The sequence below is a fragment of the Aspergillus nomiae genome, assembly GCF_001204775.2.
Source record: "Aspergillus nomiae NRRL 13137 chromosome Unknown contig00205, whole genome shotgun sequence".
In the NCBI taxonomy this organism is placed as follows: domain Eukaryota; kingdom Fungi; phylum Ascomycota; class Eurotiomycetes; order Eurotiales; family Aspergillaceae; genus Aspergillus; species Aspergillus nomiae.
In genome coordinates this window covers 1-20,623 of record NW_015378260.1, presented here as the reverse complement: position 1 = coordinate 20,623, position 20,623 = coordinate 1, and the positions used below count along the sequence as shown (strand labels likewise).

Here is a 20,623-nt window from a genome sequence, read left to right as displayed (position 1 = left end):
AGGTCGCTCTCCGGACCCAAGTCAGCAAACCCGCCAATGTCGGCGGGAAGCTTCACTTTCCAGAGCCATAATTTTTTTGATATCAGATACGCTTAATTCCCTTCGATTACCATCGTTACCGCTGGTCTACTACCAAACTTGGGCACTATGGCACTGCGATCGCTTCCATTCACCTTTTCCTCACAGATTATGCCGCGTGTCTTCATGGCCTCCCAAGCTATGTCTTCCGTCAGAGGACGATGCTCTCACATTTGGCAGACTTCCGCGCAGACGACCCCCAATATCTCTGCAACCCTTTTGAAGCCCGCCGCATTGGCATTGAATATACCCGGATTTCTGTCCGATATTTGGGACTCTGTACTCCGAGCCGTACCGAAAAAGAAAACATCCCACATGAAGAAACGTCATAGACAGATGGCTGGCAAGGCTTTGAAGGATGTCAAAAGCCTCAACACCTGCCCTGGGTGCGGTCAAATAAAGCGTGCTCATGTTTTGTGCCCACACTGTGTTGAAAGTACGTGACTTCACACCACTGTGTTGATCAGTCTCGAATTTGACAACTAATGACTTGACAGACATTAAAAAGCAATGGAAGCAAACCCAAACCGCTTAAAATGAAAATTGAACGATATCTATAAAGGCGAGGAAGCGATCGGGTTAAATGTGCTCTTAAGGCTTGTACTTTTACTATATACATAAAGTGTCGGGTATATGTATGCTGCATGGCATTGGGCGTCTGGTTCTGACAGGGAAATTTACGTGTTTGTTTACAATATTATTTACCAAAACCTTTTCAATTGAATGGCCCCATCTCGTACTCCCTATTAATTATTGCCAATGCCTGCAAATTGCGTAGTATGCAGATTTTTCAGAATGCCATTGTTGGCTCCTGTGAAGGCGGGCCTGGATGATCTCACCCGACGGTGAAATTGTCCCACTATTTATTGTCGCGAATTACGGCGTACATCGACTCTGTTCATCCCCGCGGAGCGTTGGTGCCTCCAAACTAAATTGTCCCCATACATGGTTCAAGACATTTTACGATGGTAAGCCTAAGAAATGAAGAATATTATCGTGCGCATTCTGACATGCTACCCAATAATAGTCGAAACAATATCTATCCTGCGGTTCCGCAGATAATGGTATATATAGGGATCCTCCATTTTGCGCTTCCCCCAGCTTGTTTCCCTCCTAATTCTTCCACCACCCCAGTTTTCTCCAATTCCCTACCTTATTAACATTGTGCTAATAGTGTACAGTACACCCTACTGATATCTTCTCATTGGCTGTAACCAACAAGCAGATTTTATCGGCTTCTGGTGTCTCTGCTCTCAAGGTTCACTCGACCGCTCACTCTGATTTCCCATTGGTACAATCAATCGATGAGGCCCATAAACTTGGGTGTCATCATGTAGTAACCGATGGCAACGGGTCGAGATCAGTGAGTGTTGGTTTTGGTGGTGAGATCAAGATTTGGTCCTGTCATGATGGGACCTGGTCCGAAAATAAGACAGCCTCAGGTAATCCATTGTGCTTTAATCCTCATATGATTCCTTACACTAACATCTGAACAGCTGGTAATGCAGGATCCACCGACATATGGGCAATCGCCTTGTCAGACGATGGCCAGTATCTTGCCGGTGTAAGCCAGGATGGGCACATTCGAGTGTGGGATTTGGATGCCGGTGGCAAACAAATACGTGATTATGAGACCAAGGGTAGCTTTGGTACCTGCATAGACTTGGTAACCTGCCTACTAAGTTTTCCACCTCTTTCGGTCGCGCTGACAGTCTCATATAGTCGGCAGATGGTCGCCTCATAGCTAGCGGGCATGAAAATGGCAGCATCTATATCTTCAGCACGGAAACAGGTCGTATGCCGTTCAGCTTATCAGGTATATGCCTCACATGCATCCCTATAATCTCTCACATATCATTGACGGGCATATCTAATATCTTCTAGGCCTAGTGAAGCCCGTGCGAGCTGTTGCATTCTCTCCAGGGGGAAAGTTCCTCGCTGCTGCTGGGGACTCTAACGTGATCGTATTATATGACACTTCATCTGGCGAGCAAGTGGCTAACCTCTCGGGACATTCAGCATGGGTTTTATCGCTTTCTTGGAGCCACACGGGAGAATATCTCTTAAGCGGGTAAACCCTTCCTTTAACACCTGAACTGCTTAACAAAATTATGCTAACGACAAAGAAGATCATTCGATGGAAAAGTGAAAGTCTGGTCGATCGATACCAGAACATGTGTTGCAACGCATTCCGAAACAGAGAGAGCCGTTTGGAACGTCAAATGGCTACCGAAGATTGGGAAGTCAGAAGGATTTGCCACGGCTGGGGCAAGCCGTAGCATATCATTCTACAGGGAAGCTACAGGCGGCTGATTTGTTGACGCATACAATCCATGATATTTAGACATTCCTCTGCAAATTACTAAACGACAGACCGAGTAAATTGCCTGCGGGTTGTTGACTGTGTGAAAAACTCTTTTCGTTACCCTTCTTTCTTGAAAATGCATTTCTCTCGACGTACACCAGGCCATAAATCATGCCCATCAGCATGAAACTCTATGCTATGCTGTCGTCAACATGGTCAAAGCCCGCCGCCGTACCAACTAGAGGGCCTTTTCTATTTCATTGTTTCGACAAGCAGACGGCGCATCCTTTTTAGAAAAGCACCAAAGTCGCGATCCTCGTTTAAATTGTCTAACTCCCTATTAAGAGCATCCCTCTCCACTTTGGGGCGTGTATGGAACACTTCATAATCTCGATTAGATGTGCCGAGTTCAAACCAGGCTTCAGCTTCCCAGTCCTTCTCAAGTAGGTGGCTAAAGACGAACTTCAGGCGATCTTCCCGCCCGGCTCCCTCAATACGAAGACAAAGATAATCCTGCCAAAATTCTAGTTCTGGTATGTTTAGGCGGGCCTGTGCATCGAGATGCCGGGCATGAGCCTTCTGGGCATCCACTTTCTGATTGATAGCCTTCTGTGTCTCGTTGATTTGTTGCTTTAAACGATCTCGTTTAGCGAGACGAGAATCGCGCTCCATTGTTACTGATGAAATAGTGCCATGCATCTCAGCGGCTTCAGCGGCTTCCTTCTGGATAGTTTGGTCGTGAGTTTGTAACTTGAGATTCAAGATCTCTATATCTCTCTGTTTCATCCGTTGGTCCTCTAAGCATGAATTAGTCACAGTGCCTTTGAATGTTCACATTTACACACCCTGAAGTTCTGCCAGCCCGATCTTGAACTGATTCCTCTCCTCCAATATCTGCTTTCTACCTTTTTCAATGAAAGCATCAAACCGAGCAGTGAATTGGGCCATGCGATTGCGTAGATCCTCGAAACCAAAGTTTATACTAGGCAGTGAATCCGCCATCGAAGGTGCATCTGCTGATGTGAGAGGTGGACGCATGCCACTAGTCGATAATGAGGGTTCGAAAGAAGAAGTCATGATGAGTGCCACGTCTAGTTCTGATATCATTCGCGTTTTGGTCATAAACAAGGTAAGGGTACAGTTCTACTGAACAATGTGGTAATGCTCGCCTGAACTGTTTGTTGCGATGCAACCGGAGAACTAAGGCTTGGCAGTAACTTTGGAGTGTGGATATATATCAGGTGATCACGAGTATGACAACCCCTCAATGGGAAGGAAAAGGTGAGATTGTAAGTCGTATGGAGTGCAAAGAGTTGCGGCTTCCTGTAGATTCAAGCAGATTGAACCTATAATTCCTCGTAAACTCAAGGTTAGGCATGCAATATCATATTTAGACGAGTAGCAGCGGCGACACAGGACACCTGGTACGTGCTTATGGCGGTAAAATGTGGCAGATAAATGTGTCAACAAAAAAAAAAAACCACCCCCCACCCAATCAACTTGTATTGTACATGCACATGTAAATATATTTATGCTTGACGACCCTTCCATATGTTTACTTGTCAATAACCGGTAGGGACGCATATATTTAGCCACAACCTACAAGAGGGTTGCTTGTGCCTTCTAGGCTAACGTGAACTGCGTCGTTTAACGCGTTACTGGTCGATTCTCGATATGCTTGCAAGGCTAGGGCTTGTACATATCGTTAGGAGCCAAGAGAACCCCGATGGATGAACATTCTACCAGTGCTCTACAGTATGGGCACTTGGGTAAAGCGATATACCGTCCGGAGACACAGATTTGGGAATTCCCTCGGACACTGACTCCGCGTAAGCTTCTCTGGACAATGCGAACCATTTTCTAATTTCCCTCATACTGACCCTGTTATAAGCACCTCGTATAACCTTCGCTGGGGCAACAAAGACTACTATCACATCGCCCCTTACAGCACCACAATCATCACAGATCGAGAATAAAAGTCTCATGCCAAAGGTTTACCCTGAACTTACAGCATGCTGGCCGCTCGTTAACAATGAGACTCTCTCCCATACCATCACAACTACAAGCGAAATATGCGACCCTTTAGTCTCCTCACTCCTAGACCTGGGGTATGCAGTCGACCTCGAGAACGATGAGCCGGGGAGCCGAACTGTTCCGATCGCAGTAGTTGCGTCTGGGGAGTGTGGCAATGCTATTTCTTTTTACAAACTAGACGAAGATTGTGTGGACTTGAAACTGGATGCAACAGTCCGTATGCGTGTTCCCTCCATCAAGGAAACCGGAGGTGCCGAGTGGTCTGCACGAGGTGCCCCTGTTCGTCAGATATGTTTTGCGCGCACCGTGGAAGAGAAGCCAACGTGGATGGCGGCTCGATTTCCTCATTCTACCTTGGTGTTTCGGCCACTCCATCATAGGACGCCTGTTCCTGCTCACATATGCCACAACAGCGATCAGATATTGCCAAGCAGACCCCGTAATTCCCGCCTCGATGCAAATCCATTGGTGGAAATATCCAATTCCCAAACCGGCGGCTCTACACATGCAGCTGTGACTTTCAATCCGTGGTACCAGAAGCAAATTGGCATTGTTGACGAGAGGGGAAACTGGAGCATTTGGGAAATATCTGGTCGCCATAGACAAAATAAAGGTAATTGGACTGCTACATGCGTCAAATCTGGCGCACTGCCATGGCTAGATCTTTGTGACAGCCATGATATGGACGGTTATCCTCGACATGATGGATGGGCGACCATAGAGTGGGTTGGAGATGTCAATAGCTTTGTTGTCGCTGATAGGCGTTGTCCCATGCTCTATCGGATGGAAGACGACCAGGCATGCCCTTATCCTATAGAGCTTGGTCTGAAAAAAAAGTCAGAGTGGATCTTGGATGTTAAGCGGAGCGCCTGCAACGTATCCAATATCTTCATTCTAACGACATCACGGGTCTTCTGGTTTGATGTCAACACTGACTTGGTTGTATCCCCTAAAGATGGGACAAAGCCTTCCCTCTTTCCTCGCTTGTCCTGGTGTCACTTTCGAGATCCGGAAGACACCACTTTGCAATTGACACATCTGCCCATATATGAGGACCTCTATCTTGTGCTATACTCAAGGCTAAGCCACGTTGCACTAGCTTTCTATTGTCCCGCAGTATCCTCCGGCCACGAAGACATAGAACCTATGCCCGATCCCTATGTTTTAGACATCCCGCTGGGGTCTGAATATAACGTCGAGTCTCAACCTAGTACTGCACATTTTTCATCGCTTGTTTTCAAAAATATCATGCATCTACCATCGACGGCTGGGAGAAAAGACTATGATCCGGGTCTAAAGCTTATAAAGCTTTTCGTGTTAGACTCGCGCCTATCTATACATGAGTCAATATATGTTGGACCTTCCGATAACGGTGCCTCATATAGGCAAGACCTGGAAAAAGATATCATCCGGTTGAAAAGACGCTACCCAACGACACGCCAAAGGCAGTTGCATTCATCTCTGTCTTACGGGGATTTCATAGTTGATGACTGCGACGAGTCTGTAGTGGGCCCTGGAACGCCTACTCTGCCAGATACTGGGATTTCTAATATTTCACCACTTGCAATTTCCCAATGGACAATCGACTTCTCGCATGCTTACGAGGTTGCTGTTGGGAGGCTCGTGGTTTCGCCAGGGAGCGATTCCAGTCAGAGGCATGGGAAAAGCCTCCCGGAGTCTCTCGAACAGTTGAAAAGAAAGATTCCTGTAATCCCAGAGAGCCAATTGACTAGTCAGACTCTGTATGGTTCATGAAGAAATATATCGTTTGAACACCATGATACTGACTACCCATAGGCTTGAAATCCTTGGCCGCAGCTTGTCATTGGATGATGTTGACCAGAATGCACAGGATGTCGAGGACTTGCTATCTGCGCTCTTAACAGACAACGCATACACCCACAAACACCAACAACTTGTCATGCAATTACCTGGCCATCTAAGTTCACGATCTACCAATCCTGTTCAATCAACAGAGCCTTTTAAGTCTGGCCTGATAGAGATATATGACCAATCAGTCAATGATTGGCTTACCCTGTCTCATAATATACCCGTTCGCGCACGGATCACAAAGGAGAAAATTATCCGAAATGTTGCAGCAGATTTTGCCCTGGCACGGGTCGCCGCAGCACGTAGGATAGATCACGAATCAAATAGAACTAACTCACAATCATCAAATCAAAAGGAGGGTACGTCACCATCCGGTTCGAGATTTACCTCGAAATCCAGGAGCGGGAAACACACACTCTTCCCGCCTGTCACCGCTGGAGAAAGTGACTGGAGTAGCTTCGCAACCGAAGGCCATGAAACATCTGATGTAAAACCGGGATCTCTTAACTCCACCCTAGCTGCTTTTACCAGTTTCAATACTGACCCAAAGCGGTTTGTGTCTCCAAACGTGACAAGTATATTACAACACTGGCAACCGGGGGCAGACCCAGCTACGTATGACTGGCAAAGAACTGTACAAGCGCTGGAACTGGAGGAATCGCATTGGGACACTAAAGATACGACTCCAAAGCGCCGATTGAAGAAAAAGAAAGTAGACTCTTTCGCCCCTCGTCCGGTGACATCTACAGCACCTACTGTCCGAGAATGGGGCAGCCAGCCCGAGATCAATGAGCAGCCCATGGTGCGACTTCAGAGCAGTCAGGTCTTGGATGATAACCTTCCCATGACCCAAGTCGAGCGAGGGGCGTTTGGCGGTCGAGAACCTGGGAGGAAAAGTACTGTGAAGGCTAAAAAGAAGAAGCGACCGGCTGGCTTTTAGTCGCCTATGTTTGGTCTCCTCTGCTCAAGGAAGGCTGAAAAAGAGGAAGGGGAGGAAGAGAGGAATAAAAGGCCAAGGAGGTAAAAGGGAGGAAGGGATATGACTATAACTATGGATATACATTTATTAATATTCATTTGTCGTCATTGAAAATGGACAGCGAAATGAGAAAGATATAAATAAGAGGAATGATATGATATTTATAACCCAAAATAGATCAACTAGACTATGTATCATCATTGTTTCAAGTAGAGGGTATGCGTGATTGCTGCTTTTTTCTTTTGAGAAAGTGGCCGAAGCCATATATGTAAGTAGTCTTGGCTTGGGTAGAGAGAATCACATCATTTACATCTTACCAACACCGATAATATTGGCTTGCCCACTTCCGCTCTGGCCCACTGTCTTGTTTCCCACCAAACCCTCACCTAACACAACCTCAGAACAGACATTTCCCATCCATCTTCCTTTTAATCAAAACGGACCGATCATTCGACCATGTCTGAACACCAGTACAAATTTAACGTCACCATGAGTTGTGGCGGTTGCTCAGGAGCCGTAGAACGGGTACTGAAGAAGTTGGAAGGTAGGTGTTACTGTTTCTCTGTCCCCTCCTTTTCCCTTCCTTCCCAGCATCCCCTGAACCTCAACTGGAACCCCCAAATTATGCAGAAATAGACCAAGAGGAGAAGGCAAATATGGAGAGGGAGGGAAGAAAAAAGGACCAAAAAAAGAAAAGAAAAATACTTCTTGGTATACTGGTGATACGTAAACAGTTGACCACGACAATGGAAGACCTACCGAGCAATATATGAATATATAGACAACTCGCAGCTCACTAACTCTTTTATTGTTAGGTGTCAAATCTTTCGACGTCAGCCTGGATTCTCAAACTGCCACCGTCGTGACAGAACCGTCTGTGTCGTATGATATTGTCTTGGCTACTATCAAGAAGACTGGGAAGACAGTCACTGCCGGAGAAGCAGATGGGCAAACGATGGCTGTCTGAATAGAACTCTTTGTCGACATGTGGCCACACTTTAAAAGAATTCAGGTCAATGAATCGATGGATAGCAAACAGGCATATGTTGCTACTGAGGCAGGAAATTCTTTGATCTAGTCTCTCTTGAGATATTCACTACAGAGCTGCTCATAAAACCTCTGCTTCTCACAATCTAAATCTTTCTCTTACTCCCTTCTGAGGAGGCGAATGCAAGCGGCTTACCTTCGGTCGCCCTAAGGGTACCTAATAGACCTGAATACTCAAGTGCAGACATGTTTATTATCATGGGAGTAGTTAATCATCACGATGTCAAGTGGCACACATTTGGGTATTATGCTTATGATATCATATGTATGTACAGTATCCATGCAGGGGTCTACACTAGAGACTAGCTCCGTAGAATTCAATGCAACAGAGCGCTCATAAACAGACCAGCTCACCCATCTAATCCACAATAACAACTGTTCTACCTTCAGGCACTGAGTGGCACGGTTGAGATCGATCGCCTCTCCTCACATAGGTAGGGTAGGCTAGTTCTCGTGTGTATTGCGTGTGTGAGTGTTGTTCACATATTCGCCTGGAAGAAAGGTCAGCCAACGTGCTCGTGGCATCGAAAGAAGGGTAGATGAGTTGAGAAACGAAGGGCACGTGTAGAGAGGACTTCGTAAACAGACTGCTGTAGTCAAAACCATACCGTGAAAAACTATGCGAATCCTGGAATGGTCGCTCTGTGGCTGTAGACTCGACCAACCCAGCATCATGGCATCTCATGTCCGGATTTGCCATCGTAGCATAGGATTGGGCTGCAGATGCCACCCGCGAATGCAGTGGACCTCGAACAGAAGGCTGTCTTGAGCTGATATTACCCGGCACAGTAGTGTTGCAGGAAGGATGATGAGGGAGTTGAACATAGGTCCGCTGCATAAGGGGCTCCCGGGAATGGTTCCTATAAAGGTGATGTTGTGGCGGGTACTCCATTGGAATTGGGGCCTGCGAATCAATAGTACGAACAAAATCATCAGCATAGTGCCTCCGCATTTGGGCCTTTCCAAACTCCATGAGACTGTGATCGTTAGTGTGCCCTCGGGTAGACTTATGAGATTCTGATACATTGAATGGTCTCCTGCTCTCATTGGTGTAATGATCTTGACGGCAAATCCTCTGTTCACTAAGGTTAGAAGACCACCCAAGAACAGCTCTATCAGAGCAATGCGTCGTCGGAAACGCAGTTCCGGCTTCTGGCAAAGCGTGGAGCTGTCCTTGAGACCTCCACTGCCTGCGAGTTTCAAGTGATTGGTTATGAGGTAGCGACTGGCCTCCTGCAGATTCATAATCTTCCGGGAGCACGGCCCCTGGTTCAAGATCAAGACGGGTGGCAGATAAATTGGACACTTGGACTTTCCTTAGCTGGAGCTCTGATTGAGGAATAGGATTAAACGGTGCAAGATATCTTTTACGAATATGGAGATTACCCTGAGCAGGAGATTGTCTCGGTGGATATCCTAAGGCCATATACCGTTCCCCCGTGAAAGCATTCGCCGGATTGCTGGTACGAGCGTTGTGAGAATGGCCCCTGTCGACATTGACAGGTTCGTAGTAAGCCACACACCTTCTTCTAGGTAGTTGATCTTGCACCCTATCTTCAAGTGATGGGCGTTGGGTATTCTTGTATGGGAGACGACGTGGTGTTAGTGGGCGAATAGAGCACCCTCCCGACATCCTTCCGGGAATGTGGTCTAACAGGCCATTGTCCAGGGTATTGTTTTCCGGTGACAAAGGAGATTCAATAGAAGGTAAGGCACAGTCCTGTGGGTTAACGTTTGCTCTGCCTTGAATGGGGCCTGAAGGTCTCTGAGATCCACGTTGGTTCCCATTATTCCCAAGAACCTTCTTAGGGCCACTAACGAAGACAGGGGCATTTGGTGGGTCACCTTGATGGAGTAGATTCTTAGCCCCAAAAGACTCTGGAGCCTGCACCACTTTGGGCACCGCCTCTCTTTGACGAGGTGATCGGGTTATAGGATATACCTCATATGGCTTCTCTAAAATTAGCAAGACGTCGTTTTAATACTTAACTGACAAGAATAGTTATATTAAGTGAAAAACTAGTGCCTTGAGAACTTACACGGCGTTCTACCACAGGGTCGATAGCTAATATGTTCGGCTCAGTTATCGCGTTCCCGTATGATGTTGCGGAAAGTTGCCGATGAAGAACGGCTTGGGCTGGAGCAGGGTCCCTATTAACCCCGAAGGTATCCTGCCAAGGCTGCTGCGCAGCATATGTAGGTCTTCCCTGATTAGTAGAGCCGGCATGAAGCTTGCGTTGGTCAGTCCCATTGGCTGCATTCCTATACCGGTGGATGGCGCGATCCCAGGCCTGGTATCTGTTGAAGCCGCGGCGGTCAATTTTGGGCTTCTTAGGAGCTATTCGAATGAAATGAAAACCCGGCGGGGCCTCCTCATCCGAGAATTCCAGGTGATGTTCTCGATGGGTGGAGTTTGCGTAGTAGACTGGCTTCGTCTGAAGGTCTTCTGCATGTGGATGGCTCGAAACGATCTCTATACTGTAGTCCCGATCCATAGTCTGAGGTATGTCACCTTCAGTATCACTATCTTCATCATCAGAAATAACAATGACTTCACGGAAGACGTCCTCTAGGACTGTTTTCCCGTTTTCATCATCGCCTCTCCATTCCACCAATTTCGCTAAGGTAGGTTCTTCAACAATACTTCTAGCCTCATGGAATGAGGTGGTTTTGAGAAGACGATCGTAATCAGTATACACATGTCGAATATGGGCCACAACTGCTAGTTGCGCTCGGCGAGCGAGGGGTAGCTCAACTGCCGTGCCCACTTTGCGTTGACCCTTCCGTTGATTTAGTACGATTATCTCGCGCCTGCTTTTAGCTGGTGCAGAAATGTTTCACATACTTTTTGAAACGCAGTCTTGATGATCTGGTTCAGATCGTTGTCTGGTATATTAGGGAAGAGATCCTTCAACACGTCCCGGGCCTCAGTATTAATGGTTGTTTGAGAAGACTCCGAGTTAGTGCGTATGCGAGTTTGTGTATAGCCAATGCTTTGGAATGGCATTGCCTTGCCTGTTGGCGTAAGATAGAGACTTAAATCCATACAAACAGTCGCAACAATAGCACTTGGAAAATGATACCCAATCCTGTGCACATGCTGCGAAAGATTATGGGTGTGCATATGTGGAGTTGTCTGTTAGGTAAGATTAAGAATTAGAGAAGAGAAGTGCTAAAGGCCTAGTAAAAACGGAGCGGCGACCCAGGGGGGGAGTGGAGAAACGTCTATTGGCCTACCGTGACAGCAAAAACCTTGAGACCATCTTTCCGGCATATTTCCTTGCATGCAGAGGTGAGCTGAGGGTTGCCTGCGGGAATGAAGGTATAACCAAGGGGGGCCTTTGCTTCAAAAGATATCTGCCATGATTGTCAAGATCGTCCCGAGCAAAGCTAGCGATACAATAACATACAACACTCCGAAGTTTTTTCTTCTCCTGTGTAACGGACTCCATGATCACCTTATGCTTCCGGGCGGCCCTTTGAGCAGCCCTACTTGAAGCACGCCTGGCAAGGGCCGAAGCGGGCCTTCGAAATACTCGGGCCATGAGGTGGATGTCTGGTCTTCAAGTCACTACAGAAGACAAGATTTCATTATAACAGTATCTCCTCAAGCACGCAGTGCATAAACTCCAGGTGAGCTCGACGAGCTGACCATGTAGCTCGGGAGAAGAAAGAGCAATCAGTAGCGTGCCATAGCTTGGTAAAGCCAGTTAGTGATTCATCTCTACACAAAACACGAGCAGCTCTAGAGGGAAAGATAGGGCTGGATATTATAACCGTCCGGTGCGGTCTCTGCTTCACAATCGTTCAAATGGAAGAAAAGGGAGGAAGGAAAGTGGACAAATTGATGAAGCTATGCTTGCAGTGCCGCGCCGCGGACCATCATACAGATAGAAAGAAAGATGCGGAGGGTCGCAACCAGCCGATCATTTGCGGCCTAACGCGCGGGAGGCGCCTACCTATTTCGGCTAGACTAGTTGTTAACTGAGCGCCGCTCCAGCTTCTTTCTCCAGATATTAGGACATTTTCTGGCTCCCAGAGAATGTTGTTCCCTTGAGACTGTCACCCATAGCCATGAACATTGCGGTCATTTGAGCATTCACTACAACCTTAAACACCATGAGTAGTACCGCCCATGTGGATCAGCGAGCTGTCATTCAGGCCTACCGTCACCTTTACCGGCAAGGACTGCGGGTGATTAATTATTCTACGCCATCGCGCCATGTTCTTCTCCGAACTTTGCGATCCTCGTTTCGCTCATCTTCTCGTCATGATTTCGATCCACACAGAATAGCCAACACTCTACGCTTCCTCCAGCGAGCTGCCGACACCGCGGGCGTGGAACATAAGATCGTGAAGAATTTGATGATGGTCAGGTACTGGGAGCAACCCCAAGTAAGAAAGGATTTGCGATTGTAGGTGACATATGGAGAGAATGAAAGGACTGCGACAGTGCTACCTCTAACTTGTGAAGATTGAAAGGGCTAGGGATTGACCAAAAAGAGTCCAGTCTACGCAGAGATGCCAATGAGCAATTTAATCTGACATTAATGCTTCTGAATGAGAGCTTAGGGACATGCCTCAAATAATAAGGGATAATGTTACTATTCGTTCTAACCACTGGTTAAAGTCGCACTTGATTGTGTGATTCTGGAAAGTCGGAGGAGTTCTGGTCCAACAGAGATGTATTGCATCTACAGTCTGCGTCTTTCGACTTGAAAACACATTAGTGATGACCCCTGTTGAATACAATATATGATTATGTACAGTAGAGAAGTGTTAATGCCTACCTTAGTTATTCCTCCCCTTTTTCCCGTCTCTCACTTGGCTTTCCCTAAATACCATGAGTACTCCTTACGGTGATGGGCTAATTCCGTGGGCTAAACCTGGAAGACGACATTACTGTAAACTAGAAATGGCAGCACATAATGGTAAGCTTTTAAGTAGTTATGAAGTAGCCACAAGTAGTAAGGGCTACTACCAAGCCATAACCATCACAGAAAAGGTAATTCTCATTTGGAACCAACAGCAGGGAATTAAGCTAAGATTTACGGGGTTCCGCCATGAGAACGATCTGGGACTCGTAGTCATGCAACAAATCAGCGGTCGATCCCGGCTTCTAATTGTCACATGCTTTGCCTTCCTTATTCCGGCACTTTCGCAGGATATTTATTCCTTGAGATTGCAACATAAATTCCGGAATTCTGCATTTTAAAAGATCAATACAGCCTATGTTTTATTCTCAATCAAATGTTGCCTCCGGCCCTTCATGAGCGGGCTCATCACTTCTTTGCTGATCGAACCCGTCGTTCGGCAAGCCCGTCGTCTGTCACAGCAGACTGAGGAATCCGGCCCGCCTGCTACTCAAGCCTCGAGCATCTATGATCGGTGCTCTTCAGACAGTGGTGAAGACGACTGCGATAACATCGCGAGAGGTGTTATGTCATATTCAGAGCAAGAAATACATCCTAGTATAGGGGCTTATGGTGAAAATGTTGCCTCCGAAGATAGCCCCTCGTCCGTTACGCTTTGGCCGACTGGTTTCAACGATCAGAACCACGAAACCGAAATATCTCCTCTGTCGCACCGTACTAGGCAGATCACCGACAACAACGGTTCTGGAGTTTCAGACAATGATGCGGTTATCATGCATGGGATCGATTTGACGGAACCACGGCAGTCCACCCCTGTTGCTATCTCTACACAAGATGCCTCTCAACAGACAAGCTCAACCTTGCGGGAGGCCCAGCGAGTATCCCACAGTCATCTTGACCTAGTTGATACGGGTGGACAGTCTTCGCTTCCAGAAGATGATGGAATGGGTGCCTTGAGGAAAAAGATTCATGCCATCCGGGATTTAAACTACAGTAACATGGAGCAAGCACGTATGATCCACGAGTTAATGACAGAAAACTATAATGCCTCTCGAAGTAATCTGGGTAACCAGACGATAAGAATGATGCCGTCACTATCCAGGCTCCGAAGCCCGGATCGACCTGTCAGTCCAGATTACGGCTGGAGCAGTCAATCATTTGACCAACAATGCCTAACCCCACCTGCCACAGCTTCGATCGCACATCAGGAAAATCAGTATTGTCTGACAGCTGAAGATTTGAAACCAACTTTTTCCCCCAGAGATGAATTAGAACTACCTCCTGAAGATCTTGATGATACGGATGCTGAGGAATTCGAAGAGGCTTGTTTAGGTTGTCAACATTATAAAAGGAACGTCAAACTACAATGCTACGCCTGCAAAAAATGGTATACTTGTCGGTTTTGCCACGACGAGGCAGAAGACCATCACCTCGATCGGCCAAAAACAGAAAACATGCTATGCATGCTATGTGGGCATGCTCAACCTGCCACGCAGTTTTGTAGGCAATGCGGGGAACAATCTTCGCAGTACTATTGCAACATCTGCAAGCTCTGGGACAACGACACTAGCAAAAGTATCTACCATTGCAATGACTGCGGAATCTGTCGAATCGGCCAAGGATTAGGTAAAGACTTTTTTCACTGCAAGGTAGGGTACAATGACCCAATGAAAGGGAAATCACGCTCATCGGCAATTGCTAATAAACAATGTTAGACCTGTTGCGTCTGCCTGCCTATCTCGATCGAGAATACGCATCGATGCATTGAGCGCTCGACGCAGTGTGATTGCCCTATCTGTGGGGACTACATGTTTACTTCTCCTGAGACCGTCGTCTTCATGCGGTGTGGTCACAGCATACACCAAAAGTGTCTTTCCGAGTATTCAAAGAGTTCATATCGCTGTCCGATATGCAGCAAGACCATTACGAATATGGAGTCTACCTTTCGAAACCTGGACCGTACGATCCAAAGTCAACCTATGCCGGCTGAATTCAATGACACAAAGGCTTTAATTTACTGTAACGATTGTGGTGCAAAGTCTGTCGTTAAGTACCACTGGCTGGGACTGAGGTGTGATATGTAAGCTTATTAGGATGATCCAGTTTGATGCGGACTAACGAGCCAGGTGCGAATCATACAACACTGCTCAAATTCGATTATTGAACGGAGACGTACTGGCTTCAGCGGAGGATGATTATGCGAGAGAAGAGTTCATAGCATCCCGAACAAGGTCATCATCTCAAGGCGCGGGCAATATTGCGCTCCCAGTATTAACAACGTCGAGACTTGACACCAACTCTGGCCAAGATCTATACTCAAACGCACCACCCAACGCCCCGGTATCAACTGAGCCAAGTGGGCGGTTCTCCTACAGCATCAGTCGTGGCCGTGCTGTTTCCCCAGTGATCAGTAACTATTTCGGCATACCCCCCGATCGTGGCTCTGAGAGACGAAAGTCAACGTCATTTTCTAATGGCCAGGCTCCCCAGGAGAATGAAAATGAGAGTAACGGGGAAATCCGCTTTTGGGGTGCGAAATTCAAATACAGGTATGGATTTCTTAGTCGAGGGACTGAGTCGGTAGATGGAACCTCAGAAGCCAACGACGAAGAGGATGATGATGAGCGGTCATGGTGCAGCAACTCAGAGGAAAACAATGAAGAGGAAGATGATGATGATGATGAGAAGATAGATATCTTTGGTCATAGGTGACGACGATGAAAATAGCCAGTCTTCTCTCACACACCATTACTACCCCATTCGCTTTTAGTAATAGGTTGAATTGTATGACGGTAGAGTAGTGCTTCTTTCTTTTTCTCCCTTCCTCACGTTAGTGTCGATGAACATGTATAGCAGTTCTATAAAGTGTCCCGGGGCTTGTCTGCACAAACAATTTTTGGTGCTTGAAAACTCCCTTTATCAGCCGGGAGAACAGCGTTGGACTCGTATGAGCTTATGATGGGACATTCACAAATTTACCAAAAAATCTACGGTAACGCTACATGGACAGGAACTAGCATGTCTGAGAGATTGTGTATAGATGTGGGTTGAAAATGATCATATATGCGACTAGGGCTTGAATAAAGACATTGTTGTGCCTATCACTGAAACCACACAACTTCAGCACTGGAAATCTTTATATACACCTATATATATCAATAAGAACAACGCTTCTTGTTTGTATACTATTACATACTAGAGAGTAGTAGACAGTACCAACTTGTTTAATCTCTGCGTGTGTTAGTTTGAACTAAGTTACATACAGTGGGAGGGAATTCAAGTTCCAAGGTTAATCCACTTGGAACACCCATTTATGGTTTAGCGTTGACATCCTAGGTACTACGTCGACCTGAGCTCCAAAATATACATGTGATTCGAGTGTGTGCCTCCGTCCCGCTTACTATAGTAGAAGTGTAGGCGGTCTACCAAATTAACGCTAATCTATAAACGGGTGTTCTAGATACTACCTAGTACCTAGGTAGTAATTGCCCCCCACTGTAGTTCAATAGTTATACGGAGTACCTAGTTGACTAACAATACATAGGTGACTAACTTTTAACTAACCAACCATACACAGTAGGAATCAACGACTACCTAACTAGTAGTACAAATTACCTCGAACATCTTACATATAACTATCATTGGTCAGCCTCTAGAGCTGCGGCATTCTCAGGCAATGGGTATTCGACAATGTTTGAGTCGCTCATTCGCTGGTCAAGGTCTTTTGGCCCAGAAGAAACATGAAATCTATCGCCTTCCACTCTGACCATGTGCTAGTAGCGTCATTCGTCTGACTGTAGTCGACAGCTACCAATGCTTACCTAAGCCAACCACCTGCTTGCGGCCTGCATTACTCAGGCAGCATTCTTCGATGGCCTTCTTCAGAATGAGATTAGATAACAACTTTGTTTCTGCGATATGAATGAATGGGTGCCTTCACCTCCCTCTCTCTATCTCTCTTCTACATATTTTGTGAACCCTCACCATCGTCTACCACGAAGTACGTTCCAGTCACTTCCACCCCCAGCTCTTTGACCTTCACGCCCCCTTCTGAACGAGATACATCTCTCTGCAGACCCAGGTTCACGAAATTCGCCCTGAGTTCCTTTTTTAGGTGCCACCTTGAGAGAGTAGTATCTGTTTCTGTCGATCAAGGCTTATACTTTACGTCACTCTTCTATATATTCTGGTCCCTGCTACCGACAACCGCCCGTTGCCTTGGATGCGAGCAGCATAGCCTCATTTTTCTCGAAGATCATGATCCGCCGCAACTCAGATATTGAGGTTCAGCTCCCAGGTGCTGCAGGTACTGCGGATTCTGTGAAGGAAGCAGACATAGAAATGCTGCCAGGGGAGCAAGCACCACCACTAAACTTACCCACCCGCCTCGCCGCCCGCTTCTCTCGAAAGCCGAATGTGCTTCGACGCTCCTCTGCTGCCTCCTCTCGTCGAAGTTCGATCTCATCTTTACACTCACACCACTCGAGCGCTTCATCTCATGGCATATCTCCCACCGATAATATCGCGCAACATCTCCGGCGAACTTCCATTCTTGAGAGCCGGAAAGCGAGGCTCGCAGACCGTGCTCTGCATGCAGAGAAGGTAAGGCTTCGCGCTGCCCTTAGTAAAGCTGCATCCAGGAATTTGCAAAGGGAAGAGAGAGCCCTGGCTGCTCAGCAGGCTCGGGAGCGACTATTGGCGGAGATCACCGCCAAGTGTGAAGAAGAAGTTCGTCGCGCGAAGAAGAAGGCTGAAGATAACCGGGAGAGGAAAGCTGCAGAGCACGCCAGGCTTCGCTTGGAAATGGCAGAGAAGTTTGCAGAGGCCGAGAAGCGGCGTGCACTCTATCAGCAAAATCATCGACGCCACCGCACAAGCAGCTTACCTACTAGCGAAGAGAAAAAGATGGGCAAGGTGGTTAGCAGCCCACTTACGCATGATGCAGCCGCGAGGACTATCCAGCGAATATGGAGAACCTATCATACCAGGAGGATTATACAGGAGTTTCGAACGCTAGATTTGACAACCAACCGCATTCAGCACATGGATTTTGAGGATGTTGGAGCCCTGCTTTCGGAGAATAAAGTCCTGACCGTAACAGCTCGTGTGCTTCGACTTTGTGGACTACAAGATATGGAAAGTGGTACAATGGGCGGAAGGGGCGCTGTGCGCACGTTTCTCAGCAGTTATTTAATCGTAACTCATCCCGCTGAAGTGCTGAGCAGCAACGGTGAACAGGAGCAGGATTTGATTGCGAAGGCTCGTGAACTCATTCTAGCGTTTGAGCAAGCCATGCCACTGCTTTTATCTGGCTGCCGCTTGACGCCGGCCAATTCTACAGAGCTTCAGACAGTGTGTGAGGCTTACAATGTCTTCTTTTCTGCCTTCCATGCTTGGAAGACTCATGACTCTAGCGTTCTGATCGAAATCATGCTGGCTCAATTTGTTGAGCTGGAGTTAATCTGGCAAACGGTCAAGAATGATCGAGCTGGTGGTGTGGCAGATGATTATCGTCAGGGCATCAGGCAAAATCAGATCCTGCTTCTCGCCCGGCTGAAGCGCCTAGCCGGCTCGGAAAGAGCAATGCAGATGGTGCGAGATGCTTTGAAGAAGGCTAAGCGCGAGACGAAACGTACTGCCTCCAGGCAGGCCATTCCACGGTCGGCAGAGGTCACGCCTTCATCGACCGAAACGCTCACGGAGAGTGTTGCGTCTCCTATTAGCGACACTTTTAACAATGTGGAGGGTACTGTTTTGCGGGAGTTGGACAGGCAGCGGATCTCCCCGCATGAACGCTTCACAAGAATCTTGACTGCACTCCCAGAAAACCGTGCGTTAGTGCATGAACTTCTCATCAACAAGGAATTCAAGATTGAAGAGACACAGTATACGGAGCCGCGTAAACAAATTATGAATCACATGTGTGATATGATGCGCAAAGATGTGGACGCTGGGCTAGGTACGAACTGGACAGTAGCTATGGCCACAGTAATTCAGGATCGATTACTACGTTCGCTCCGCCCGGGTAACTCGCTTCATGTGCTGATTAGCGAAGTGCTAGACCCAAAGCTGGTTGAGAATCAATGTAATGTTGGTGCTTTCTCTTACGCTAGCTTCTTCAACTTCATGAACACCATCCTACCGAAGCTTTGTGCTCCGTACCGAGATCCTATAGTCAAGGCTTTTACGGAAGATACTTCAGGAGATGCGATTGATCGTCTGGCGAGGCTGATGGGGATAATCGACTTGCTGTCCCTCGACCATACGAACTTTATGATCCAACTTGCTGCCCCCCAACTTATCCAAGAGGCGCCTGGGTATGAGCAGAGAACCTTCGAGAAGGGCCTTCGTGACGGATCCTTGAGCCTGAGGAAAGCAAGGCGCTTCTGGCGAACACATCACAAAATCATTGTAGATGAGATCCGGAAGCGTGATCCGGAGAATATCAACGGGGAACCTCAGCCGCCTCCCTCGAAGATTTATGCTCAAGGTCTCGTGGATCTTGTTCTGAGCAATGCACCCGTGTGTGATGACCTAGTTCCTGAGACCTTAGAGCTGGACCGCCAACGACTAGAGAGACTGCACGCGCAAGCATTCAAAATTGTGGCGACTGCGTCTATTTTACTGGCAGCTAAGAATTTACTCAAGCGTGACGTGCGATCACAATGGAAGGCTGAAGCGGATCGTATTATGTCTCTGCATTTTGGTGATATTGAACCTAATCGAGTAAAGTCGATTCTGGAGTCAACACACCCAATGCCTTCTAATGCCAGCGCTCAACTTGCGGCGACCATCCGGCGGGTACTGGCGCCGGTCGCCAAGGCGTGCGCTGCTGTTTCTCCATCTGCGGCAACACAGACGACGGTTGAGATTCATACGGACGCGCCCGTACGAGAGATAGCGGTGGCACAAAACCCGGTGAACTCCGATAGAGGTGAAGTTGGTGCGGCCAGCTTCACAGACCCTGTTGCGCGGCTCATTCTTTCCCGTTTGCGCGCCCATATTCTCTCTCGCCTTAGTGCTTCAAGTGCGGCCGAGAGGATTCGAACCACGACGACGGCCAGCCAGTGCTTGGCCGGTGCAGGAATGCCCGAGTTTGTTAACGAGGTTGGCAAGTTGACTGAAGAGCTGGAGAAAGTGCGCGAAGTAGATTGGCTGTGCCATGGTATGGTCTATGAGCAAATATTAGGAGAGGGCATTTCGACAGGGTCTAGGCCTTAAGAGGTTATTCAGAGGAGTCTGCGCTGAGCATGCTAGAGATTTTTTTTTTTTTCCCTTGCTCTTTAGAGTTTGTTCTCCCTCACATTACAATAACAGGAATCGTTTATGAGTATAACAATGATCTGATATCTTACAATCTTAAATATCTTTCCCTTCCCCCCCTAAATAGTAAAATGCTACTCCACGCTCGGAAGTCGCTTCTATGGCCAGTAGGTATCTTAGATTCAGAAGTGTATCTAACCCAACCCCACCCAC

The 20,623-nt window shown here is 47.4% G+C and overlaps 7 protein-coding genes across 7 annotated transcripts; 5 read left to right on the top strand and 2 right to left on the bottom strand.

The window, feature by feature from the left end:
• Positions 1 to 147: 147 nt before the first annotated feature.
• ANOM_006811 (SKI complex subunit WD repeat protein SKI8) lies at positions 148 to 2,471 on the top strand (the record flags this gene model as incomplete). Its single annotated transcript, XM_015552067.1, has 6 exons — positions 148 to 514; positions 1,260 to 1,520; positions 1,575 to 1,744; positions 1,801 to 1,894; positions 1,963 to 2,149; positions 2,208 to 2,471. 6 exons carry the CDS (start codon positions 148 to 150, stop codon positions 2,389 to 2,391), a joined length of 1,263 nt encoding a protein of 420 aa, XP_015405410.1. The 3' UTR covers positions 2,392 to 2,471.
• Positions 2,472 to 2,635: 164 nt separating this feature from the next.
• Positions 2,636 to 3,460, bottom strand: ANOM_006810 (kinetochore Spc25 family protein; the record flags this gene model as incomplete). Its single annotated transcript, XM_015552066.1, has 2 exons — positions 2,636 to 3,180; positions 3,229 to 3,460. The coding sequence occupies 2 exons, from the start codon at positions 3,458 to 3,460 to the stop codon at positions 2,636 to 2,638; spliced, it is 777 nt and encodes a 258-aa protein (XP_015405409.1).
• Positions 3,330 to 7,187, top strand: ANOM_006809 (uncharacterized protein; the record flags this gene model as incomplete). The annotated part of the gene is made up of 4 exons (XM_015552065.1): positions 3,330 to 3,512; positions 4,074 to 4,212; positions 4,275 to 6,159; positions 6,215 to 7,187. The coding sequence occupies 4 exons, from the start codon at positions 3,330 to 3,332 to the stop codon at positions 7,185 to 7,187; spliced, it is 3,180 nt and encodes a 1,059-aa protein (XP_015405401.1).
• A 495-nt stretch (positions 7,188 to 7,682) lies between these two features.
• On the top strand, positions 7,683 to 8,193 carry ANOM_006808 (copper metallochaperone ATX1; the record flags this gene model as incomplete). The annotated part of the gene is made up of 2 exons (XM_015552064.1): positions 7,683 to 7,770; positions 8,042 to 8,193. The coding sequence occupies 2 exons, from the start codon at positions 7,683 to 7,685 to the stop codon at positions 8,191 to 8,193; spliced, it is 240 nt and encodes a 79-aa protein (XP_015405402.1).
• Positions 8,194 to 8,631: 438 nt separating this feature from the next.
• Positions 8,632 to 11,818, bottom strand: ANOM_006807 (DUF2293 domain-containing protein; the record flags this gene model as incomplete). The annotated part of the gene is made up of 5 exons (XM_015552063.1): positions 8,632 to 10,224; positions 10,313 to 11,053; positions 11,119 to 11,409; positions 11,511 to 11,630; positions 11,684 to 11,818. The coding sequence occupies 5 exons, from the start codon at positions 11,816 to 11,818 to the stop codon at positions 8,632 to 8,634; spliced, it is 2,880 nt and encodes a 959-aa protein (XP_015405399.1).
• A 1,724-nt stretch (positions 11,819 to 13,542) lies between these two features.
• ANOM_006806 (RING finger and CHY zinc finger domain-containing protein) lies at positions 13,543 to 15,859 on the top strand (the record flags this gene model as incomplete). The annotated part of the gene is made up of 3 exons (XM_015552062.1): positions 13,543 to 14,796; positions 14,863 to 15,227; positions 15,274 to 15,859. The coding sequence occupies 3 exons, from the start codon at positions 13,543 to 13,545 to the stop codon at positions 15,857 to 15,859; spliced, it is 2,205 nt and encodes a 734-aa protein (XP_015405400.1).
• A 1,545-nt stretch (positions 15,860 to 17,404) lies between these two features.
• On the top strand, positions 17,405 to 20,368 carry ANOM_006805 (IQ calmodulin-binding motif domain protein; the record flags this gene model as incomplete). The annotated part of the gene is made up of 1 exon (XM_015552061.1): positions 17,405 to 20,368. The coding sequence occupies one exon, from the start codon at positions 17,405 to 17,407 to the stop codon at positions 20,366 to 20,368; it is 2,964 nt and encodes a 987-aa protein (XP_015405398.1).
• Positions 20,369 to 20,623: the final 255 nt, after the last annotated feature.